This window comes from Mus pahari, chromosome 18 (genome assembly GCF_900095145.1).
Source record: "Mus pahari chromosome 18, PAHARI_EIJ_v1.1, whole genome shotgun sequence".
Lineage (NCBI taxonomy): Eukaryota > Metazoa > Chordata > Mammalia > Rodentia > Muridae > Mus > Mus pahari.
This window is the reverse complement of record NC_034607.1, coordinates 15,006,829-15,032,514: the sequence shown is the minus strand read 5'-3', so window position 1 is coordinate 15,032,514 and position 25,686 is coordinate 15,006,829. Positions and strand designations below refer to the sequence as shown.

The 25,686-nt window shown below is 51.3% G+C and overlaps 1 protein-coding gene across 1 annotated transcript in view; it reads right to left on the bottom strand.

The window, feature by feature from the left end:
- C18H6orf132 (chromosome 18 C6orf132 homolog) overlaps positions 1 to 21,343 on the bottom strand; it is a 37,677-nt gene extending 16,334 nt beyond the window's left edge. Inside the window, exons 1-2 of the mRNA XM_029531647.1 lie at positions 21,062 to 21,343; positions 10,894 to 11,000 (exon numbers count right to left, since the gene is read on the bottom strand). Of these exons, the coding sequence (XP_029387507.1) occupies positions 10,894 to 11,000; positions 21,062 to 21,206 (252 nt within the window). The 5' untranslated portion in view covers positions 21,207 to 21,343. The remainder of the gene's footprint in view (positions 1 to 10,893; positions 11,001 to 21,061) is intronic.
- Positions 21,344 to 25,686: the final 4,343 nt, after the last annotated feature.

The following is a 25,686-nucleotide window of genomic DNA, read 5'->3' as shown; positions in this document are numbered from 1 at the left end:
CTCATAGACTTGTTCAAAAACATGAGTCTATGGGGGCCATANTTAAACATANCATAATGCAAAATGCATTTAGTCCAACTTTCAAAGTCCTCGTAGTCTATAGCAGTCTCAACAATGTTAAAAGTCCAAAGTTCAAGGTCTCTTCTGAGATTCATCCAACGAATTAACTGTGATCCCCAAAGCAAGGCAGGAAAACAGCTGGGCAAACTCTGCATCTCCATGGCTGATGTCAAAGTGCCACTGCTTTTTAAACCCCGGTTTAAATGCCCCTCCTCTGTGAAGTTCTCCTTGGCAATCCACGTTGGTGCTAACTTCCCTTCCCTGTGACGTCTACAGGCCTTAGGACACTATTTTTATAGCTGACAGTCATGACGTCATTATCTCCTGAAAACACCGCTCAGCCTATGTCAAACAGCAGCAACTCAATTAGTCTACGCAGGAACCAGAAAAGACTTATTCCCTTTCCAGGTGAGGAAAGCAAGGCCCAGATCAGCTAAGGGATCACCCCCGGGTCACACAGCAAGTCGCTACAGCATTTGTTCTTCATGCTTCCTGTGGGTCAACTCGGTGCACATGGTTACTGGGTAGAGCCTGCTGGAGGTCAGGGCATCTGAGTCTACATAATACATGCCTAGTTTTAGACAACTGAACAAATCCTTTTGAAGGAGTAAATTCCGAAGTGAGCAAGTGGGTGGTATGAAGAATATAGGAGAAAGAAAAAAAGAAAATCTGTTTTCTCATGCCAGCTCAGAGCCAAGTCGGCCTGCCTCCGCCTGTAAATGTATTGCAAAGATCTCACTGACCACGGTGCTTGGCGTGGCTGGCTCATACGGTGTCCCTTCTGTGGCTCCCTAACCTTGGCTATGTGAATGATGACCTAGATATACGTTGATACTCAGGCCACCCTACAGGGACAGGATGTTAGGACAGCTAACTTCCGTGACTTCTGGGCGGTTGTCTCACTCCTGGGAGGAAGGCCAGGAAAGGTGTTCTCAGAAGCAGAGTTTCCAGAAGCCATCAGCCAGCAATCATGGTGTACGTGTGTATGTGTGTCCATGTGTCTGTATGTCCATGTGTGTGTATGTGTATCTATGTGTCTGTATGTCTCACTGTGTGTGACTGTATGTGTATCTGTGACTATGTATATGAGCCTGAGTGTGTCTGTATATGTATCTGTGAGTACGTATGAGCCTCTGTGTGTCTGTGTGTGTCCGTGTGTGTGTGTGTGTGTGTGTGTACCTGTATATGTATCTGTGAGTATGTATATGTGCCTGTGTGTGTCTGTGTGTGTCCATGTGTGTGTGTCTATATATGTATCTGTGAGTATGTATACATGCCTGTGTGTGTCTATGTGTGTGTGCCCGTGTATCTGTGTGTGTGTCTCTATGTGTATGCTGTGCCCTCCTTACCTAAGCACCACTTTATCCTTGGCCTCTAGCTCTGGTAAAATAGGGAACTGTCCGAGATGCTGCCTGTGGGAATCAGCCTGTGCCTCCATGCACTGCACTTAAAGGGTGGCTGTCCACATCTCCGAGGAGTGGACATCATGCTGAAGACACTCAGTGAGTGCCTGAGCCTTGCAAGTCCATGCCCTTCCCTGCTGTGGCAGGTGCCTGGGGCGGAGCCCAACCCGGCTCTGCCAGTCAGAATGTCATGAAACTGGGCCTCAGCACTTCCTTGTCTGTCTCCCCAGCCTGACAACACCGGGAAGCTGGGGCCATGGGCCATCTCACAGGGTCTATGGCTGGTGCCTCGGTTCGGAGGAAGACACGGGCAGTGAGCCAACTGCTCTGGCAAGACTGATTCGGGGAGCCTGGTGGGGAGGGGCAAGACTCTGAGAAGATTCAGGTTGATTTTCTTCCTTCTCTGTTTCTCCCTTTAAAAAGAAATGAAGAAGCCAGAGCCCTATGTAGCCCAGGCTGGTCTTTAACTTGGTTTATAGCCAACACTGGCCCTGAACTAGTGACCCTCCTGCCTCTGTATCCCATCTGCCAGATCATACGCACAAATCACCCTGCCAGCTACTTTCCTTTATGTTTGTGTGTGCACACACTACGGCGAGCCTGCGGAGGTCAGAGGGCAACCTGTGGGACTCATGTTTTCTTTCCACCATATGGACCTCAGGGATCAAATGTAGGGCATCAGATTTGGTGACAAGTGCCTTTTCCTGTTGAGCCATCTTGCAGCCCCTCAGTTTCCTTTCTTAACAAGTGATTGGATTTCATTTATAATTAAAACAAACAAACAAACGAACCCACCCAACATAGTTATGATTCTTAATTGTGAGACGTTTGGTTCACACTCATAACCCACACAGCGAGAGTGAGGCAGGAAGACCAGGCTGAGCCCCAGGTTAGCCTGGACAACAGAATAAGGCTATCCTTAAAGACCAGTCTTTATAACTAGAATAAAGCAGACATATAGTATCATTCAGCCTGGTGGCACACACCTGTAATTGCCACTTGGAAGACAGAAACGGGGGGTGGGGGGGATTACTACAAGTTGGAAGGTAGCCTAGGGTACATATGGAGACCCTGTCTTGAAATAAAGCGAAACACAAAACAAAACCAAAATATGAGCTGGGTATAGTAGCAAACCCCTTCCAGCACTTGGGAAGCAGAGGCAGGAGGATCCGTGAGTTCTAGGGCCAGCCTGGGCTACGTGAAGTTCTGTTTCCAAGCAACAAGCTAAGCAACATCCCAAATAGTTATCACAAAGGCAGAGACGGTACCTGCCAAAGCTCAGTGGGTGCCCCTCCTGCCTCCCAGGACTCGAGTTCTTGTCTGGACTCGATAAAGTGGGGTGAACCCCACCTACCTTGGGATGGTTGGACCACAGAGGCTGGGGCATGCCCACAGACCCCGTAAGGCAGGGCAGAGGAGGGGGGGGTGTTTGCTGGGAGGCTTTCCCTTGTGGGAGGCTGGAGAGACCCATCAGTCAAGGGTTCTTCCAGAGGGCCTGGCTCAGTTGCCAGCACGTAGAAGGCTGTTAGTTACTACAGTCCCAGGGATCCAATGTCTTCTTCTGGCCTCTGTGTGGGCAGCAGACACACACATAGCACACAGACTTACATGCATTCAAAAACACTCATTCCACAAACTAAAATAAATAAACCTCAAAAACCCTCTGTGGGTGAGTCAGAGCCTGAATCTTCAGATGTTGTGCCCAGGGCACGACCCCCTGACTCCTCTGTGCGCATGTTCGGGGGAAACAGGTGTTTCCCTACGGTCGGGGACTAGTTACCAGGAATCCGCTCCTGTCCCCTTTGCTATCACTTTAGGGTGGAAGGGAAGAGGAAGGAAAGGGGAGAAGAAACGGGGGAGGAAAGAATGAGTCGAGGAAGTAGCAAGCTAGCCACCTCTCCCCGCCTCGAGTTTTGCCTGAGTCGGATGCTCACCCCTGCTACGAGAGAGCTCCGCACTCCATCCCACCCCACTGACCTCCTCTTGCCCTGGTACACACATCCTCATGCCTGGGATTCCTAAGAGTCCAGCCAAGCCCCAAGGGTAGATCCCCAGAGGCTGAGCCAGCAGGTAAATGCATGGCTGACCTTGGTGTGGGAGCCTGAAAGCCTTTGTCACCAGCCTCCTCCTGAGCCTGTCTGTGCCCTGGACCGGGAGGTGGCCTATGGAGCTCTGAGGGGCATGGGGAGGGAGTGGACCCTGCTCCAGAGTAACAGCCAGGCCCGCTCGGGTCCTCCCTCAAGCCCACCCCGAGCAGGAGTCACAGAAGAGCTTTACAGGCATCAAGGAGCTCAACGGAGTGAGGGCCAGCTGGCTGCCACTGGTTTGTGGGGGGCAATGGAGGGGTGTGGGCAGGTGAGCACTGCAAGCTCAAGACAGGACATGACTTAGACTCGAGAACAGCCGTGGCCTCCATAGCATCTAAGAGCTCTGAATCAGACAGATGGGTGTGTGATTTCAGCTATAAGCTCAGTTGGGCTGAGGATATCTTCCTTGGTAGACTGCTTGGTAGAGAGTTACGTGTGTGGTAACGCAGGAAGCCCCCAGTTCAGCTGAGGGTGTCCTCAGTGGTCAGAACGTTTGGGGTGCTTACTCAGCACTCAGAAAGCCCTGGGTTCAATTCCCAGCACCAAATAAATCAGGTAGTGCATGCCTGTAATCCCAGCATTCCAGAGTAGAGACAGAAGGATCTGGAGTTCAAGGTTGTGCTGGCCCGATAGCTCAGTAGGTAAAGATTCTTGCCAGGAAGCCAGATGACCTGAGTTCAGTCTCCAGGACACACAGGATGGTAGTTGAAAACTAACTCACACACACACACAGACACACACACAGACACACACACACACACACAGAGAGAGAGAGAGAGAGAGAGAGAGAGAGAGAGAGAGAGAGAGAGAGAGAGAGAGAGAGAGAGCAAGGCACAGGAGAGTATACATATATACTAAATAAATGAATGTAATTATATATATACACACACACACATAGAGTAAGTACACATATACACTAAATAAATGAATATAAATACACACACACACACACACACACACATATATATATATATATATATATATATATATATATATATATACACACACACACACACACACACATACATGTATGTATATGGTTATGTATATGGCCGTGCTTAGTGGCTAACACTTTTAACTTCAGCACTGAGGAAGAGAGACAGAGGGTCTCTGAGTTGGATGCCTGTCTGGTCTACACAGAGAGTTCCAGGCCAGCCAGGGTGACACAATAAGAGTTTGTTGAAAGAAGATAGAGAGAACTTTTACTTAATGATTAAAAGTATAGGATGCTCACTGGTGACATAAGGAAATCAGGGCCAGCCTGGGATGCATGAGTCCTTGTCTAAAACAAACAAAATCTCTCAGCTGCTCCCCAAGTCCTCTTGCTCGCTTGGCTTCCTGGGGTCAGAGCTGTAGGGGCCCCCGGCTGCTGCCGGGCCTCCGCCCTAGGTCTCCGCTCTAGCCCTCCCTCCAGGACAAGCAGTAAGCAGGGCCAAAGGGACAGGTCCCTGACGTCCTGGTCAACCCTCCTGAGCCAGGACAGCGCATGCTCAGGCGCCCCAGGGGCTAGCCAAGAGGCAGCCATTGATAGGTGAGGATGAGGGTGTCGCTGGCTTTGAGGGACTCTTGTGAATAAAGGGGTCAGGAGGGTGGGAAGGCGGTAAAACCTCCAACTTGACGCTCACTGCCAGCTCAGACTCCATAGCCTTTCCATTCAACCTCACCTACAAGATCAGTGAGACCCAGACTGCCTTGTCTCTCCGCCTTGAGTTTAGGGATGTGTTCCCGAGCCAGCTGTCTGGGTGGGCTCCAGGCTGACCTTAGAGCTCCCAGGCGAACGGGGACTTGGAGGGAGTGGGCCCAGAGGAGACAGGCCTCTCCTGCAGCTCCGGGATTTCCTCCCCTTGGCAGGGCCAGGCCTGTGTGACTCAGAGGGCAGGGCAACCCTGGGAGCTCTCGCCGCCCTGGGCACTCCAAGACCCGTTCAGCCAGTTTGCCCATAGTTACCACACGGACATTTAATTTCAAATTTCTCCTAAGCATCAGCCCGGGGATGGCAGGATCAGATGGGGTGCAGAGAAGAGGTCACCCGGGACAATTGGCTACTGCTCAGGGGTTAGCACAGGGCAGGCTCAGCCTTGAGTTCTGGGTTCCATTTTCCCTAGGAAGTAGGGCAGAGGTTGCTCTTCCCAAGGCCTGTGGCAAAGACCCAGCTCCAAGCTCTGCCGCTCTTTTTGTTTGGAGACTGGATCTCTCCAAGTAGCCATGGCTGTCCTGGAACTCACCAGGATCCTCCTGCTTCTGCCTCGGGCACTGAGATTAAAAGTGTGCGCCATCAAACCTGCCCCTGCTGCTCTAGTCCAGGGCAAGCCTGCTCTTCTGTGGGTCTAGCATTTTATTATTATTATTATTATTATTATTATTATTATTATTATTATTATTATGTTGTCACTAATCTTTTTTTGTTTGTTTTGTTTTTGTTTTTGTTTTTTTTTGAGACAGGGTTTCTCTGTGTAGCCCTGGCTGTCCTGGAACTCACTCTGTAGACCAGGCTGGCCTCAAACTCAGAAATCTGCCTGCCTCTGCCTCCCGAGTGCTGGGATTAAAGGTGTGCGCCACCACCGCCAGGCTAAAGATTTATTTATTTATTATATGTAAGTACACACTATAGATGTCTTTAGACGCTCCAGAAGAGGGTCAGGTCTTGCGAGCCACCTTATGGTTGCTGGGATTTGAACTCAGGACCTTTGGAAGAACAGTCAGTGCTCTGACCCACTGAGCCATCTCTACAGCATCACTAATCTTATTACATTTATTTATTTTTGTGTACAAGTGTGCACATGTGCACAGGTCATGTGTGTGCAGGTCAGAAGATGATCCTCACGTATCACCTCTCTCCTTCTACCTTTCGGGTCCCAGCGATTGGGTTTGGGTCATTGGGCTGGACGGCAAGAGCCTTTATCTACTGGGTCCTCTCACAGGCCCAGGTCTCTGAGTTCTTATTCCCACCTCACACCAGAGAATAAACCCTGCATGCAGCGAGAGAGTGCTCTGCTACTGGGCCACACCCCAGCTCTTGTTTATCCTTAGTAACAAGGCCCTAGCTGAATCCCTAGCTCTCAGCTCTCCTCCCATCTGGGATCTCAGGCATGCACCACCATGCTGGCAGTATGTCCCCTCTTGATGACAGCTGAGCTCCTCCCACTTCTGCTGTGTGGTAGCTCTAAACTTCACCCCCACCCCCACCCCCAGATCAGTGAGGTGGGTGGGCCTGGTGGCCAGAAAGCAACCCTCCTCCAAGAAGAATCCACACCTGTGTGTCAGGCATGGGTGAGAGCTTGCCACGCCCCCTCCCATGCCAGTCTAGTCATTTAGCACAGAAAGTCACAGCTGGGGACACCCTAGAGGCCGATTCAAGGTAGTAAGCCCTACCAAAGGGCAAAGAAATCAGAGGCCTGGAGAGGACAAGGGTCTGGTCCTCTGTCATTCCACAACCCAAGACAGGGCTGGGACTGGGGACAGGAATCAGGTGACCAAGGACCCCAAAGGTCTCTTTCATGATTGGCCTTTGGTTATGGAGATTTGAGAAAGTATTTCTTAGAATAGGGTATCTGAGGGCAACCCTCTTTTTGAACCTGTCCCCTGGCTGGCTCAGATGAGGGGACAATTCAGAAGACACCCAGGCAGGGCTCAAAGCCCCTGGCTGGGCCTGCCGCATCTGTTTGCTAGGGTGATACTGCTTGGTGGCTCCCCTGCCTCACCTCCAGGCCTGGGAGGTGCTCTCTGCAGGTGGGAGGGTAAAAAAGGGCCGAGTGAGGCCCTTAGAGGTTTAAAACCACACCAGGCAGAAGGGGCAAGGCTCAGGTACTGGCCCAGAGCCCCTCCCACCCTGACATGGGACTGGGGGGTCTGTACATGTGAGCCTACACTCGCACCTGGGCCCCTGGAAGAAAGCCCAGAGCCTATGGAAGGGGCCTGAGATCAGATAGGAAAAACTGAGCTACTCAACTGACCTTCCCCCAGAGCAGGTGGTGAGCGGAGGCTGGAAGCTACTCCAGCCTGTAACCTGAAGCAAGATCGGAGCAGCAATTAGGCCAAGGGGTCTGAATTTGGTGGAGCCTGAGCGTCCTCAGCTAAAACTCTCCTCACAGCCTTGAAACCATTTCATTAGGGCCTCGAAGGTTCCAAGATCCAGAAGGCGGCACAGGAGGGTGGAGGGCACCAGGCATGGGAGGTGGGAGTCATTCGGTCAAGGGCCCTGGGAGGGGAAGACAACACTGCCAGGTGGGGCATGGAGGGAAGGTTAGGGTAGCCCGGAGGGGCATTTGGACCTGGGACTTGGCCTCAGGGAGCCTGGGTCTGGGCTCTGCAGGACAATATGCAAATCATTTCCGGTCTCAGGGCTAGAGCCTCTGGGCTGTGAAGTGGGGGGTTGTGGCATGTGCTAGGGGGTGGCTGGCTCTCTGTTCGCAGATATGCTCTTCAGCTGTGCTGTCAGGGTGGGTGGTACCAGGCCGGCCGCTCTACCTTAGCCAGCACTGAAGGAATGTGGCAAATGTCCCTCCTGGGTTCAGTTCTGGCTCTGTACAGGACACTCCCATGGACCCAGTGGGTTTCGGTTATTAGTTTGACAAGTCAGTCCTCTCTCATTCTGCAGAGTGGGGACTTCTGGTTTGTGCAGAAAGAATGTTCCCAAGGGATGTCCTCAAGAGGCCCAGTATTCCAGGCCCGCCCGAGCAGCCCTAAAAGCCTAGCCTTATCCTGAACCTTCCACAGGCTTCCTGAGGGTCTGCCCAGATTGGGGTGGGGGATAGTGGGGACAGCAGGAAAGGCCTGGAATAGGTGGGCGGGGAGAAGATGTAAGAGACTGAAGGGGGCCTCACTGACCCTGGGGGAGGGGCCAGGACATTAGGGACAGGTGCCGCAGCTCCCAAACCATCTCCAGAATTCACTAGGGGTCAGTGAGGGGAGCCTGGAATTCATTTCTAGAAATAGGACGTTGATCATCACCTTGGCTGCAGTAGCCTTTACACACAGTTGTGAGTCTCTCTGGAAATGAAGCGGGCAGGAGTTTGTTTGTTTGATTTTGTTTTGTTTTAACCTTCTAGTTGGAAGTGACAATTCTGTGTCTATGACCTTGAACTTCTGATCCCCCTGCCTCTACTTCTCTCTCTCTCTGTCTCTCTCTCTTCTCTCTCTCTGTCTCTCTCTTCTCTCTCTCTTCTCTCTCTCTCTGTCTCTCTCTTTTCTCTCTCTGTCTCTCTCTCTCTTTTCTCTCTCTCTTCTCTCTCTCTGTCTTTCTCTCTTTTTTCTCTCTCTGTCTCTCTTCTCTCTGTCTCTCTCTCTGTCTCTCTGTCTCTCTCTCTGTCTCTCTCTCTCTCTCTCTCTTTGAGACAGGGTTTCTCTGTGTAGCCCTGGCTGTCCTGGAACTCACTTTGTAGACCAGGCTGGCCTTGAACTCAGAAATCCAGAAATCCGCCTGCCTCTGCCCCCCAAGTGCAGGGACTAAAGGCGTGCGCCACCACGCCCAGCTTGCCTCTACTTCTCAAGTGCTTCGACCACAGGTGGGCTCAGCCAGTCCTGTTTTTTTGTTTTGTTTTGGTTTTTTTTGTGATGCTAGGGACTGAATCCAGAGCCTTGACCACGCACTTTGCTGACTGAGCCTCAACCTCAGAGGTCGCTCGCTTTCAAACAGAAACTACATGACCTGAAAGGCGTGGTTGTCTCTCGACTGTGTTTTGAGACAGGGGTCTCATGCAGCCAAGGATGACGGACTTCCATCTCTCAAATGTTGGGGCTGTGGGGCAGAACCCCCACACGCTGCCCGGGTTTGTTACTGGGAAATGAAGCCAGGGCATTTCTTTCTTTCTAGTTTTTAATTTTCCTTTGCTTTCTAGGCCTTTTGGAGACATGGTCCCACCTAGTCCAGGCTGATAGGTCAGGCGGTCCTTGAGCTCCTGATCTTTCAGCTTCTACCTCCCAGGTGCTGGGATTGTAGGTGTGAACTCCTACATAAGAGGTTTTCTTTTTTACTTTTAATAGAGCCCCCTTAAAACTGCATGGGAGACTTTGATTGAAGAGCCTTAAGAGAACAGAACCATTTATCCAGTGGGGTTGTTTTGTTTTGTTTTGTTTTGGGGTTTTTTGAGACAGGGTTTCCTCTGTATAGCCCTGGCTGTCCTGGAACTCACTCTGTAGACCAGGCTGGCCTCGAACTCAGAAATCCACCTGCCTCTGCCTCCCAGGTGCTGGGATTAAAAGCGTGCTCCACCACGCCCAGCTGTTTTGTTTTGTTTTGTTGTACGTTTACTTATATATTCTGCACGGGGAGAGGCAGCACATGCAGAGGTCAGCTTTCAGGCTGCAGGAATCTGGTCTCTCTTTTCACCTTGGGTCCTGGGGAGTCAAGCTGAAATCACCAGGTTTAGTGGCAAGCACCTTGGCCCACTGAGCCATCTTGCCAGTACTCCTGAGTGGGTCTTTGGGGTCTCTTTTACTTATCAAAGAGCAAAATCCCAACTGTGGCCTTTAAGCTATTTATTTGGGGTTGGAGAGGTAGCTTACTATTCTTCCAGCGGGGACCCATGTTTGACTCCAGCATCCACACGGCCCACACGGCTGCTCACAAGTGCCTGTAATTCTGCCTCTAGGGCCTCTGTGGCCACTGTACATACATGGTGTGCAGATATACGTAAAGGCAGAACACTTATACACTATATATATGTGTGTGTGTGTGTGTGTGTGTGCGTGTGTGCGTGCGTGTGTGTGTGTGTGTGTGTGTTAAGATGTTTGCTTTGCTCGGTGAAATTGTAATGCTGGCACTTGGGAGGCAGAGGCAGGAAAATCACTGAGAGATTCGAGCTAGCCAGGGCTAGCAAGATCCTATCTTGGAGCAAAAGATGAGAGCTTTTGGTTTTCCTGTAGTTTCCTAAACACAGAAGAATCTGTCTCAATTGCCCTTCTCCCAGGTGTCCCAACTCTCCATCCTATGAGGAAGTTCAGATTCTGCCTCTTTCAGAAAGCCCTTCTTGACCATCCCTTGCAAATACATCGGCTGCCTCTGCCTGGCCAATGCTCTACTGGGCAGCATCTCCTAGAGCAGGCACAAGCAATGCCAACTACCTCCTCCCTCCATCCAGGGCCTGGCAGGCAGGAAACCAGTGGCCATCAGGGGTGAGGAAAGAGAAGAACTCCTGCTGGGCTCGTTGGCCTCCCCCACGGGGTGCCTCTCCAGCTCTCACACGCTTCCTGCTATGAGTCTCAGCCCTGCCTCTTCCCAGAAGCCTCCCTGGGTTGGCATCAGGAAGGAAGGGAGCAGGTGGTGGGCGAGACGGATGTGGCAGACCTGCTCCATGTTTGGCAGGTGAGGTGTCCCACCTGGAACAGACTCTGGGCCTACTCACCAGGGGGATGAAAGTCAGCAGGGGCCGGACTCGTGGCCGGGCTTTCAGCGTGGCTGTTCCCGATTCGCTCACAGTGTTGAACCGATTGTCTCCATAATAGATCCCATCTATGGAAGGCAGAGAGGGGCACGGTGAACTGGGTGTCAAAGAAGGGGACCGGAAAACCTGCAGATCCCAGGGAGGAAACCAAGCTTTGGGGTTGCAGGCTTTCACACTCTAACACAGTGAGATCCCGTGGTTGTGGCGATGAGATTGCTTGTGGCCATGCCAAGGTCCCGTTGTGGAGCAGACTGGGGTGGGTGCCTGAGGCTTTGACCCACAGCCGCCATCGCTATCCTGACACCCTCCCGTACACCCTTCCAGCCCTCCACATTCACACAGCACCTGCCCCAGAGAGCCAGGCTGAGGCCCGGGCAGCAGCAGAACAGTGAAGCTTATCTTTGACATTTCTCTCAAGTGTTTGTATTGCTAATCTGGAACAAGCAGAGCTGAGGAACCACCTGCTGTCCCCTGTGGCCAGCGCCCCCCCTCCTGTACCCTTCTAGGTCAAGCACTTCCTGACCCCAACCCACCACCACCATTGTGTGTCCGTGTCTGTGTGTGTGTGTGTGTGTTCGCGCCATCTTGCTTCAGTGTACCCTTGACTGCAGAATAGAGAGATCAAAAGTGCAGCAAAAATACATTTAAAAAAATCCCACTGGTTGTACACATTGTTTAACCTCTCCAAACCTTAGTGTCAACTTTATATATCAGCTATGGGGTATACGTGTGGCCAGTACACAGAGGGACTGAACTAATGTGATCCCTAACCCTGAGGGAAGATGACACAGAACAGACTCTCCAGACCCTCCAGGTTCCTCCAGACCCTGCTCTGGGCTGTATCTAAAGCCACGGACCAGTGAGTTGCAGTGTTCCTGTTCTCAGCCAGTCTCTCTCACGACCTTTGACACCACTGATAAGAATTCGCCATTTCCTCCCACGTTCGTGCGTACTGTCACATCCACAGGCCTCCTGCTTTGTGGGTCATAAGTAAAGAAGGCCTTCCGTTGCCCTATTTAACAGACCCGAGGGAACGAGGGACCTTCTTCTCTCCAGTCAGAGAGGAAAGAGGTCAGAATCACAGTTAAATAGAGCCCAGGGTGGTGGCACTCGCCTTTAATTCCAGAACTCAGGAGGCAAAGGCAGGCGGAGTTCCAAGGCAGGCCAAGTCTACATTGTGATATCCTGCCCCAAACAAATAAATCCCAATTAACCAGACCCCGGTGCCGGTTAGAGAACAACTGCACACATTTTAGGAGGAAATTGTACAGAATTGTGAAGGTTTCTTCAGGTCCTGAAGACTCTGGGCGTTTGGATGTAACAAGGGTACCCAGCGATGGGAGGTGGCAGGACGCACTCGCGACTCTCCATCCCTCCACGGGTCCCCACATAACAGCTCCACTGTGCCCACCATTGTTCCGGAACACAGTTCTCGGAGCACCGGGAGTGAACACAATGTCCTGGTCTGGCTTGCCAGGCTCTGGTCTGTGGACTGTGCACACAGACCATGGGTATCGTGAAGCAGGAAACGCTGACTGCTGAAGCCCACAGGTGGCTAGAACAGAGCCTGTTCCGATCCCGACCCCCTCGTGTGCCCGAGAGGATGGACATTCTGTCATCACTGTCTCACAGGCCCTACCACCCAGCCTTGATGCCTGGACACTGTTGCTGGCATAGGTCCGTGGTGGCTTCACCTCTCAAGTACTGGTGCTGGAGGGACTGATGGCACAGGAATGCTAGCTCAAAGCCAGCTTAGGCTATGCAGTGACTTCCAGGCTAGCCTGGGCTACACTGAGACCTTGATTCAAAAGTAAAACAAAAACTTGGACTGGTGAGATGACTTAGTGGGTAAAAGTACCAACGGCCAAGGCTGGCAACCTGTTTGTGATTCCCCAGGACCCACAACATACATGTATTACATATATATGTACACACACACACATACAGTATGAGAAAGAAAAGAGAAAGAGAAAGAGAAAGAGAAAGAGAGATTCCTTATATAGCTCTGATGTGAAACTCAAAGAGGTCCTTTTGTTAGTGCTGGGATTACAGGCCTGCATCATCGGGCAACTCTACCCGGAAGGGACCAGTGGGCAGGCTGACAGGCTCGATCCAGGCCCTCCTCCACCTAAGTGTCAGTCCCTGCTAAATGAGCGTCAGCTTCAGCTGAGGACTGTAAGGCCACCACAAGCCAGGTCTTTCAAGATCTCAAGGTCAAATTGTTTTTTTTTTTCTCCCCAGATTCAAGGTCAAGAACCAGAACTATATAGACTGTCAGAAGCCCTCCCGAGTGGGGTTTCCTCTTGAAGTGGCTGAACTCTGTGGATCAGAGTCAAGCACACTGGAGTGGGCCTTCCTGAGAAGCAGCCCCTCTTCAGGCCAGGGACAGAGGAGGAGGTAAAGGGTTGCCTGGAAGGACGCTGGACAGGGCTCAGTCAGAAAACCCGGCCCTGTCTTCTCCGCAGTCAGGTGGTCTCTCTACTCAGCCTGTCTACTGGAAGGAGCTGTGTGCCCAGAAGCTCCGGGAGTGTCAGGCATGCCCCGGCTGGGGGTGGGTGGGTGGGGCAGGAGGGGTTTGGAAGGCCAGAAAGGGCAAAGACTTATAAGCAGAGGGGGAAGCCTCCAGGAGGCCCTCCAGGAGAACCTTTAGGAGTGTCCTGAGATGCTGAGAGCCTGTGAACAAGGTGTGAGTCTTTTTTTTTTTTTAAAGATTTATTTATTTATTATTTGTAAGTACACTGTAGCTATCTTCAGACACTCCAGAAGAGGGCGTCAGATCTTGTTACGGATGGTTGTGAGCCACCATGTGGTTTCTGGGATTTGAACTCGGGACCTTTGGAAGAGCAGTCGGTGTGCTTAACCACTGAGCCATCTCACCAGTCCCAAGGTGTGAGTCTTAACCGAACCACAGCTAGACAGAGGGTTGGGAAGCTAGCCCCAGGTAAAGGCACTGTCTGCCCAGCCTGCCCTGAGATTCATCCCTGGGACCCACATGGGAGAAGGGGAGAACTGGCTGCTGTAGTTGCCCTTTGCTCCACACAATGGCATTGAGGACACAGAAACACACATGTGCACGTGCATGTGCACGCATGCGCGCATGCACACACACACACACACATACACAAACACACATACACACACACACCACTAAATCAAATGTAATTTAAAAAAAAAAAAAACCCGAGAAAGCACAAGCACATTATCACCATCAGCACCATCCTCATCATCACTAATCCCCCTCCTCCCCTTTTTTTCCTGCTTAGCCTTTAAGGCTTCGAGTCTGAACCGAGTCACATCCCACATAAAGTATAAGGAACACCTGTACCAGTGGTAAGAGCCATCAGGAGGGAAATGGCCTCTTGCTTCCTTGCCATGATTCATTATGAGTTCTTGATGCTCGGGGCTGCCTCCTTGGCACATGGAAGGACCGAGGCCCACAGTGGAAGGGACTGGGTCAAAGCCACAAAGCTCCCGTAGCGTCAGGTTTACAGGTCAGTGTGGTGTCTCACACAGTCCGGCTCTCGATGCCACTCCCTAACAGGCATGCCTGGTTCTCTGGCCTGGGGTGGGGCATGCGAATGCCTGTGTGTGTGGTGTGTGTGTGTGTGTGTGTGTGTGTGTGTGTGCGCGTGTGCGTGTGTGTGTGTGTGTGTGTGTGTGTGTGTGTGTGTGTGTGTGTTACCTGGGGGATGCCTTAGGAAGCCGGGGACTCACCACAAGCTGCTGGCGGACTCTTGACTTGAGTCACTTTTTCTATTCCTCCACCCAAGAGGAGGAGCCCAGCCGGGCGTGGTGGCACACGCCTTTAATCCCTGAATTTGGGAAGCAGAGACAGGTGGAGTTCTGAGTTCGAGGCCAGCCTGGTCTACAAAGTGAGTTCCAGGACAGCCAGGGCTACACAGAGAAACCCTGTCTCGAAAAAAACCAAAAAAAAAAAAAAAAAAAACCAAAAAAAAAAAGAGGAGGAGGAGGAGGCCATGAAACAACCTGTGTTGGTTCCCACAGAATTCCGGTTGAAAGCCTTTTTGGTAAAATGCTTTCTGTTCCTCGGGCCAAAATCTGGTGATGAACCTCCATGGTCATGGAGGTCAAGATATTCTGGGACAGTGACTTAGCTTGTAGCCTCTAAATCCTAGATCTGTCCAGAGTAGCAAGAAAAAAAAAAATCAATCGATAAATTAATGGCTAGCATATATCAAGCTACTGATATTGAGCTTGTATTAAGCATATACTATGACCCGCGAACTTCTTTTCTTTAAGAAAGGTCTTGCTCTAGCCCAGGCTGGCCCAGACTTCACTGGCTTGAGCTACCCCTGCCTGGTGTAGGCACTATTCTTTATCTTACAGTCCTAGTAACTGAACCCAAGCCTCGTGTTTGCTAGAACACCATTCTGCTTCCCACCAGAGCCATAGTACACGCCAGGCTCTCCTCCTGCTCTGAGCTGTCATGTGCCAGTGTGTGTGTGTGTGTGTGTGTGTGTGTAGATCAGAGGACAGCTTTGCTGTGTTCACTTTCTCCTCCCACCTTTATATGGGAGGAGAAACCTTTCCCCCAGTGAGCCATCTTGCCAGCCAGGGGAAATATTTAAGAGTCTCCCTTTTGATGAGGAACCTGAAGCAGGAAGAGGTCATAAGGCCACAGCACCACATCCGGCCAACAAGAGGGGCCAGCACTCAAGGACCAGCAACATGGCTGGAGTCTGATCCCTCTGGTCACAGCCAGCGCAGCAGCGGGAGAATGTAGAGTTTGAGGGTCTCCTGTAGTTGATGTAGTCCACAGGGAGGACCTAGGAGGCACTTCCGGGCTCACACTCAGTTGCTCTAGGCAATACCTATGAACTTCCGGCATTTTTTTTTCAGGCTCAGTTTTCCCACCTGTAAAATGGGGATTATGAACTCCAACTTTGTAGGTGCCTTCCAAGCTCATGGCAGTGAAACCAACAGGGGTAAGAGCAGAGCTAGAGAGCCCTAAACTGTCAGGACCCCCTGCCCAGTGACCTCTGGAGTACTGGCCACAGATCTACTGAATTTCAAGTGCTAAGAAGGAATGGAGTTTCAGCTTAGGAGACATGTGGCTTTGACTCAGAGTAACCTGGAGCTCTCCAACATCCCCTCCCCACCCACCCCGCGGCCCCCCGAGTCCACTACATGACAGACACAAACCGGGCCCGGTATACTGGGGTGGGAGGGTGGAATGGCCAGTTTTCTACCGTTGGAGAAGCACAGGCTTTCCAGGGCAGCAGCAAGGGGCGGCCATGAGAATGTGGCCCACAAATGACATTAATGAGGCCCTTCCTCGCTAATTAGCAGGTTCACATGACAGGAACCTGAAAAGGCCAGTTTGTCCCAGCAAGCCCTAGCAGGCCTGACCTAAGCACCCAGAGAGAGGCCTGCCTGCCTTTGTCCAAGGGCAGAGGGGACACTGTCAGCTGGGGTGGAATGGAGGTTGGGCAGCGACAGCGGGGCCCAGAGCAGTGTGACACATGGTGGCATCTCAAAGGACACCAGTCTTAGCACGGGGCCTGAAGAGGGCAAAGGTAACCCTTTCACTCTCTAGGGAAGGCTTGTGTCTCAGGGCCCAGAGCAACCCGATGACGTCACCTGGAACTTGCTAGAAACTCTGGACATCCCCCACCCCCCCATTCCAAACCTGTCAAATCAGGAAATGCTCTTAACGAGAGCCACGTGATTGTGTGCACTTTGATGCTTTCCCTCACAGCACAATGAAGACTCTTGATTCGGGAAGATATATAGTAATAGACGGGTTTCACAAGCCCAGGCGATGGGGCTGATAGGAGAGCTAGTATCCAGGCTAGGGGTGTATTCCACGGGACAGCCCGGCCTAACTCCAGGTTCTACCCCTGACACCTCAGGAGAAAGAAAAAACTGACATGCCATTATTAACTTACAGGCTGCAGCTGTCTGCAGCTGTCTGCAGGGTCAAGGTGACTCTGCTCTCTGGGTTAGCTACAGCAAAAAGAGGGACTTCCATAATGGGGCCGTGTGTGTGTGTGTGTGTGTGTGTGTGTGTGTGTGTGTGTGGTACATGTGTGGTGTGTGGAGTGTGGTGTGTGTGTGTGGAGTGTATGGTACATGTGTGGTGTGTGGAGTGTGTGATGTGTGTGGAGTGTGTGGTGTGGAGTATGGTGTATATATGTGGTGTGTAAGGTGTATTTGATGTATGTGGAGTGTGTGGTGTGAGGTTGGTGTCTGTGGTGTGTGTGGGATATGTGTGTGGTGTGAGTATGTGGTGTATGTTTGGTGTGTGGGGTATGTGTGGTGTGTGTGGGGTGGAAGGGTGTGGAGGTGGGGGGAGGTGCTACACCACCAGGAAACCACAGCCTGTCTTTAACAGCACACCTCCAGGATGTGTTTACCCCGTGACAGGAGTGTGAACAAGTCTCCTTCACACCCTAGCAAAGCACAAGTCAGCTGTCTAGGAGCCAGTGATAGCCCAGCCAAGGCGCTCAGCTCTGGGACCCTCGTGGCTGGTTCCCCTTTAGCCTGGCCTGGTATGCAAAATGTGTGTGGCCTGGGGAGAGCTCCTGGAAGGAGATGCTAGCCAGCAGCCATCATCCCAAAAGCTGCTAAGGAACGCGTCACAGTTCGGCACACATTCATTTCCAGCCTGCTGTGTGCCCTGCAGGGGTCCTCGGGAGAAAGCCGACAGCTCAGCTCTAGAAGAGGGGAAGGAAATCCCAAGAATCCACAGAGCCTCCAGTCCAAAGAACCACCTCGGAACGAGGCACGTAGGGAATGCGGGCTGGGAGCCTGGGCCTGAGAAATTTGCCTCTGACGAGTGTCTGGCAGCTCTGCGTGAAAGGCTCTGTTCGTTTGGTAGAACTGTGTAGGAGAGTCCCCGCTTCCCACCGCTGGGATGGGGAGGATCAGCAGTAGGCAAAGGGTTCCAACTAAGGGGCCACCAAGAAGTAGAGGAGCTGGAAGCTTGGACGACTTGGATGTGGCAGCCCCAGAGGCTGCTATTGTGGACCTGTTTCTTATCAAAAGGGACTACAAAGACCTGTGAAGATTCGAATCTGTTTTCTCAAGTGCTTAAAAGACAATCGCGCAGCCGTTTGAAGCCCTTGTTTGGGTGGCAGAAGGCTTAATTAAGATTGTGATTACATCCAGTAGGGCTGTAATCACCAGATACAGAAAAATTTACCCATCACCCCCTGCGCCTGTTTGGATTATATCTGCACCTAGCCTGTCCTTGTGCAAACAGACTGGGACCTGGGTCGTGGCTGTAGCCACACACCAGCAAGCTCAATTCCTTCACATACCAGGACATTGATTTCTGGTCCCCCCCCCCATCCTTGTCCACCACTTGTCCTCCCCCTCCCAGTACTGGTCACAGTCTCTGGGTCCTTTAGAGCTGGAATGCCCCACCCCTTTGAGACCTTGAGGTGGCCTCTTCCTGCCCATTTCCTTTGGAGTACTGCCACCGGAGGACAAGGAAATGCAGTAGGCAGGGACAGGCAAAGTTCAGAACGGGAATGAGCCAGGCACAGTGGCATACACTTGTGGTCCCAGCTATTAGGAGGCTGAGGCAGGAAGATCGATGGGGTCCAGGAGTTCAGGGCCACCCTGGGGCAACACAGCAGGTCAACAAAAAGCTGCTGCAATGATTTGAGTGTAATAAACTGTGATTTAGAAACCTCCGGAGAACTTTCCAGAAACACTAGGCAGCAGCTACTTTAGACTTAAACAGCCTCCTGCAGCTACTTAACTGAAGCAGTTTCCTTCCGTGTCCTGAAAGCTTGCTATATACGCGACCACAGGCAGCCTAAGCCTAAGCTGCCTTCACCCTGTGGGCTGAGTGAGACTCCTTTGGAGTTGCATATCAGATATCCAGTATATCAAATATTTACATGACAAATCATAACACCAGCAAAATTACAGTCATGTAATAGCAACAAAATACTTTCACGGCCAGGGGATCACCCCAACACGAGGAACTGTACAGAGGGTCCCGGCCTCGAGAAGCAGGGCTCTAAGACGCCTCAGTACTGTCCCCCCACAGAACAGCAGACAATGAGGAAGGAGCAAGCACTATCGCTGACACAGAGGGAAGGCTGGCCTAGCCACTGCCATCCCAGAATCCCCATCTCCAGCTGCTTCCTTCCTCAACCCCAAACCTGTGTAGGAAGGAAGAGGGTTCCTCCTGCCTATGAGCACCCCAGGGGACACTGAGAACACAGGAGAGCCAGGCTGCTGTCCACCTTCCCAAACCCCAGCCCAGGCACGCACAGCCAAGCTGAGTCAGCTGAAGGCCCAGCCCTGCCCCGGGGACAGGGAGGAACTGTCCCCTAGACTCCTGCCCTGCCTAGACTGCTAAGAGCTGACAAGGTATCCTGTCCCTCCTTCTCTCTCCAGGCCTGATTCCGACCAGCAGTCCGATCGTCCGGGCAGACTAGGGAGGAAATGTGGAGAGGCTGTTCTGAGACTCTTTGAAGAGAAAGGGGGGTGATGGTGGGCGGGGACTGGTTCTGAGGGCATTCACCCCCCAAATCTCTTCCTCCACAGTAAAGTCAGAAAGCCTGCTAGCGTCGTCGGCCTCTGCCTGGGTCCAGATGTTGGCTCTCTTGCCAGCAAGACTCTGGGGTACTGGGAATTCTCTCACTTGCTTGGTGGTGACAGCTACATGAGTTGGGTGTCTACTGAAGAGCGTTTGTTCCCATCCCCCGGGGAAAATCGCAGCTCTACCATTTAAATCTTGCGGTCTTGGACCAGTTCTGTAACATCCCTGTTCTTTGGCGTCCTCATCCAAAAAGCCAATAATAGCATCTTACCCTAGACAGAAACTCGGTGAGTCAAAGATCAAACGTTTTAGGAGAGTTTGCACCTAGGAAAGGTGGGTGACAGTTTGCTATTGATGTCTTCCTTCAGGCCGAGGAAGGTGTGGGGGCACCCCAGAGTACTCTTGGGGTTCACTTGCCTTCCTTGCCTAGACACGCCCCCCCCCACTTGGTCCCGCTCTCTTCCCCATTACTGAAACCTGTGCTCTGTCAAAGACAGCCTTCCCTCTCCACTCTGAGGCTAGGTCCCCTCAGAAATACCTCTTCTCTTTCTCAGGCACCGAAAGGCTGTCTTACAGCAGAGGCCCCCAAAGGGCAGGAGGGCATACCTTTAGTTTTGCTTGCCTGCTGGTGAGAGATCTTTAGGTCAGGGAAAGGTGACATCTTGTTCTTGCCCTGGCCCCCAATGTAGTCATTTGGGTGTTGAACAGAACTCCAAGTACCATGAAGGTGATGAGGAAGGCAGGTAAAAGGAGAGAGCGATGGGTGACGCACCCCTGTCTCCCACTTCAGACACCAGAAGCAGGGATCAAAAACAAGAAGTGAGTCCCTGTCCCCCATTTTCCTGGGGTTGCCCCTAGGTTAGGTGTGTATAAACTGGAGATTGACTAAGAGATCAGAGTGTCCCATAGCCGGAGCTGGGTGGGGAAGGGCCAGTTTATTTCCAGTGGTTTGCAAAGACACACCAACCTCGATTCAAAGGGTCCGCGCTCTCCTCTGTCCCGCCTTTGACTCTTCAGTCGGAGACCATAGATAACCCAGATCCAAGAGGACCTGGCAAGAGCCTGTGACACTCAGCCCCCTTCCCTCCCCACCCCCAACCAAACCAAACAAAGCTAATTTGATGTCGCAAATGGCTGGCAATCTACTAACAGTGGCCTGCTCGCTGACTTTCTCAAACAGAATGAAAGGCAAGGGCACCTGAGGCAGGCTCTCTCCGGGACAGAGGAAGCGGAAAGGTAGGGACAGACGTCTAGATCTCAGTAACACTTCTGACTCAGAATGCGGATATGTGGTAGGAGACACAGCAGAGACAGCCGCACAAACAGAAACCCCACCAAAGGTTGTGAAGGGGGCAGGGGACGGCAGGTGAGGGCGGCAAGGGTCGCCGGCCCCGCTTCAGGGGTCCCCAGCACCTCTCTGACTCCGGCTGCCGCGCCTCCTCCCCCTTCCCAGCATCTCCTCGGCCGGTCCACAGGTTCTAACGTGTCCCTGCCCCTGCCCGCTTTCCCAGCGCCCAAGTGACGCCAGAGCCAGGAGGGAAGAGGCGCCAAGGGGAACTCTCCCTTGTTTTTGTTTTTTTGTTTTTTCCCCAGCCCGGGTGCACTCACCAAAGTCCCTGGTCCCCTCCTCTTGGGCCTCTTGGGTGAAAATCCAGGGTGGGTTGGTGGCGTAGAGGGACGTGGTGGAGGGGTGGGCGTGCTTCTTCCCAAAGAGTTTGCTGAAAGTGCCCTGCATGGTCTGGTTCTTTTTCATGCTGCTGCACGCCGATCTGTCCCCGAGGGAAGGACCTTCCGTCCCTCGCCCTGTCCTGCCCCAGACTGAACCCCGCAACGTCTTCCCAGGGGACACTAGCAGGCCATGGCCCCCAGCCGCGCTCCCCGCCCGCGCACCCGGCGACAGGTGGTGCGGGCGCCGCCGCCGCTCGCCTGGAAATGCGAGCTACCTGGACAGGTAAGAGGCTGCCGCCCGGAGCCGGCCCCGCCCCGCCGCCCAACTCCCCGGGCCACATTCCTGCCTCCTTCCACAACAGCCTATTGTTGGCACCGTGCGCTGCGCGGAGGACCTCGCCCTGCCCACGCCCTGCCGGGGAGCAGAGCCGCCCCCTGCCGCGGGTTCCCCACGGGCACGCCCGGTCCGCCCCCACTTTTCTTTCTGGACTAGGAAAGGCCCAAGGCGAGTTCCTTGAGTCTGTGAGCCCTTCATGATCAGATCAGGGTGGACAGTTTAGAAATGACTCTTGTGTCCCAGAAAAAGTACCTGCCTGGCCAAGCTAGCATGGCCCAGAGCATCCCGTGGGCCCTCTGACATGTGCGAGGGAGACTTCGATGAATACAAGTGATCTACAGGGGAAGTTAGAGGCCAGGTCGAGTTAAGAATTTTCTGTACCATTTTTGTTTGTTTGTTTGTTTATTTCGAGACAGGGTTCCTCTGTATAGCCCTGGCTGTCCTGGAACTCACTTTGTAGACCAGGCTGGCCTCGAACTCAGCAATCTGCTTGCCTCTGCCTCCCAAGTGCTGTGATTAAAGACGTGTGCCACCACCCAGTGGCTAATTTCCATACCATTAGCGAACACAGGAAGAAACTATCCTCATGGTTAGGGCTCCATATATATTAATATACTAATATATGAAATATTTTAACATATTCAATATATAATTATTTTATATATTTCATATTATTTCTTGTTTATTATTTATATTGTGTATATTATTAATATATTAAAGATAATATATTTAATACATTATATATTGTGTATGTTAAAGAGACCCTGCCATATATGTCATATACATACATATACATACATGTATGTTTGTGTGTGTATGTATGTATGTATGTATGTATCTATCTATCTATCTATCTATCTATCTATCTATCTATCTATGGCAGGGTCTGTCTATTATGTAGCCATTGCTGTCCTGAAATTTGTAGACCAGGCTGGACTTGAACTTATGACTATCCCATCTCTGTCTCCTAAGTGCTGGGATTAAGTGCTTGGACCACCAAGTCAGCTTAATGTATATTTAATGAAATAAAATTTAATCTTTGGCAATTCCATACATAAACAATGTGTCTTGAGCATATCATGCAAACTGTCCCTCTCCCACTCTTCCCTATGCCTCCTTCCCATCCCTTTTCTCCTCTTCATCCTCTCCCCTTCCCTCCTCCCCCTTCCCCCTCCTCCCCCTCCTCCTCCTTCTGTCTCCCTCTCTTTAAATCTACTGGGTCTAGTTAGTGCTGCCTATCAGAAAGTTGACTGATCTCATTGGCCTGATCCTGTGTGGATAACCACATTGTAGTCGGTTTCAGAACACAATGACCATGTCATGCCTTGAACCCAGCTCTGGAAAATTTGGCATTTCATGGACACCAGATTCCTCTTTCCTGGAATATCCCTTTGAGACAAAATGTTACTTTGTAGCTCTGGCTGGCATAAAACTTTCTATATAGACCAAGCTGGCTTTGAATTCCTAGAAATCTGCCTGCCTTTGCTCCCAAGTACTGGGATTAAAGGTGCACTACATGCCTGACAATGAATGTAATTTTTCGAAACCAGATATGGGGGACTGAGGAGATGGCTCAGAGGTAAAGAGGCTGTCTTTTCAGAGGACCTAAGTTCGGTTCCCAGCAACCACGTGGCAGCGATAATGGTCTGTAATTCTGGTTACAGGGGATCAGATGTGTGCACTGCACACATACAGGCAAATACTCATACATATGAAATTTAAAAATATATCTTTTGAGATAGGATCTTATCATATAGCTGTAGTTGGCCTTGGGCTTAAAGAGACCCACCTGCCTCTGCCTCCAGAGGATTAAAGGTGTGTGCCACCAGGCTAGGCATAAATAAAGTCTTTTAAATTTTTATTATTAGATGTGAATGACTGTTTGGTCTGCATGTATACATGTGACTCACGTGCTTCCTTGGTGCCCTCAGAGGGTGGTGGGACTTGAACCCAAGTCTTCTGCAGGAACAAGTGTGCTTAACCTCAGAGCCAACTCTCCAGACTCATGAATAAAACCTTAAAAAAAAATATTTGGAGCCAGCCTGGTCGTTCAGCCTTGTAATTCACCTATTTAGGCTGAAGTAAGAGGGTATCAAGTAGCCGGGCGTGGTGGTGCACCCCTTTAATCCCAGCACTTGGGAGGCAGAGGCAGGCGGATTTCTGAGTTTGAGGCCAGCCTGGTCTACAAAGTGAGTTCCAGGACAGCCAGGGCCAGGGATATACAGAGAAACCCTGTTTTGAAAAAAAAAAATCAACAAAAAAGAGGGTGTCAACTTCAGAACTGCCTGAGTTACATAGCTAGTTCAAGTCTAGCCCAGGCAACTTAGCAAGACTCTATCTCAAAACTTTAAAATAAATAAAAAATAAGATGGGGATGCAACTTAGTGCAAGGCTCTGGGTTCAGTCCTGAGTTGCTCTATATAGCCCAGGCTGGCCTGGAACTCATAGAGATCCTTCTGCCTCTGCCTCCCCAGTGCTGGGTTTAAAGGGGTACACCACCATATCTAGCTAATACATATAATTTTAAAACTTAAAAAGTCAGGGCTGGAGAGATGGCTCAACAGTTAAGAGCACTGATTGCTCTCCCAGAGGTCCTGAGTTCAATTCCCAGCACCCACACGGTGGCTCACAGCCATCTTTAATGGGATCTGATGCCCTCTTCTGTCATGCAGGCATACATGCAAATACAGTATTCACATACATAAGTAAATCTTTTTTTTTTTTCTGGCTTTTCTAGACAGGGTTTCTCTGTGTAGTCCTGGCTGTCCTGGAACTCACTCTGTAGACCAGGCTGGCCTTGAACTCAGAAATCCGCCTGCCTCTGCCTCCCGAGTGCTGGGATTAAAGGTGTGCACCACCACACCTGGCTGGTGTCTGACCTTCTAAATTCTCCTAAACACGCATGTACACGTACACACTGTACACATGTACACACACAGAAATATGACAGCAACACACAATTGTCATGCACTAGCCTGCCCGTATTAAAATAGCCCTTCTCTCTCAGAGACCATTTGCTATTTCTGTGCTTTGCCCACAGTGCAGCCAAGAGCCACAATGCTGCCTCTTCCTCTCTTGTCACTTAAACCTCTCAGGTTAACAGCTCCCTGTCTGTTGGCTTTCCACGATAGTGACATTCCCGAGAAGATGTCTCGATTGGCTTCAGAGGAGGAGAAGAGCTATGCCCTCAGGGCTTGCTACCTTGCTGAAGATGCTTTCCAAGTAAACCAGATGGGCAGGGTGGAATGCCACTGGGTGGGAGGATGGAAGGGACTTTTTTTTTTTTTTTTAATATTTTTTAATAGTAGTGGTAGTGTTGGGAATAGAACCCAGAACCTCAAACATGCTGGACATGTTAGGAAAAGGTTCTACACTGAGCTCCAGTCCCAACCCTGTGGGTGGGGGGGGAGGGTCGTCCCAAAAGACACACTGTGGGAACTGAGGGTGTTGCTCAGTTGGCAGAGTGCTTGCCTACCAGGCACGAGGCTCTGGGTTCGAGTCCCTGTACCACATAAATGTAGTTTGGTGGTGTTTGCCCGTAAACTCAGCACTCAAGAGGTGGAGGCAGGAGGATCACCCTGAGTTCAAGGTCAGCCTGGGCTATAAGAGGCCCCGTCTCAAAATAAGCAACAAGCAACAATCACAGCCAGAGTGACAAAAACAAAAACAAAAAACAAAACAAAACAACAAACCCCAAACCCCAAAACCTGTATTCTTCAAATGTTTCTAGTCAGAGACCTGACTGTGGTAAAGGCCCTCCCCCTCCCAGCCTGCAGCAGCCCTGGGATACAGGGCTCACAGAAGACCTTCCAGTGGTCACGTAGTATGCTGAGAGAACGAGGCAGGGGTTTTTCTTTGACTCTTTATCCCATAAGGATCTTGAGATCTCAGCAGGAAGACAGGCCTATGTGACTGGAGGTGACGGTCCTCTGATGACTAAGTCCAGCACTGCCGTAGCCGTCGCTAACACATATAGCAGAAGTTCACAGGACCAGAGGTCAACAGGAGCTGCTGAGTCCTGGAAGGTTTCTAAAAATGGAGAACAGAGCTGGCCTCTGTAGGAAGACACAGATGTCACTGGGACAGGAAAGAGCCCAGCCAGGACAGTGCGCAAAGGCGCAAAGCCATTATCCTTTCTTCTTCTTCTTCTTCTTCTTCTTCTTCTTCTTCTTCTTCTTCTTCTTCTTCTTCTTCTTCTTCTTCTTCTTCTTCTTCTTCTTCTTCTTCT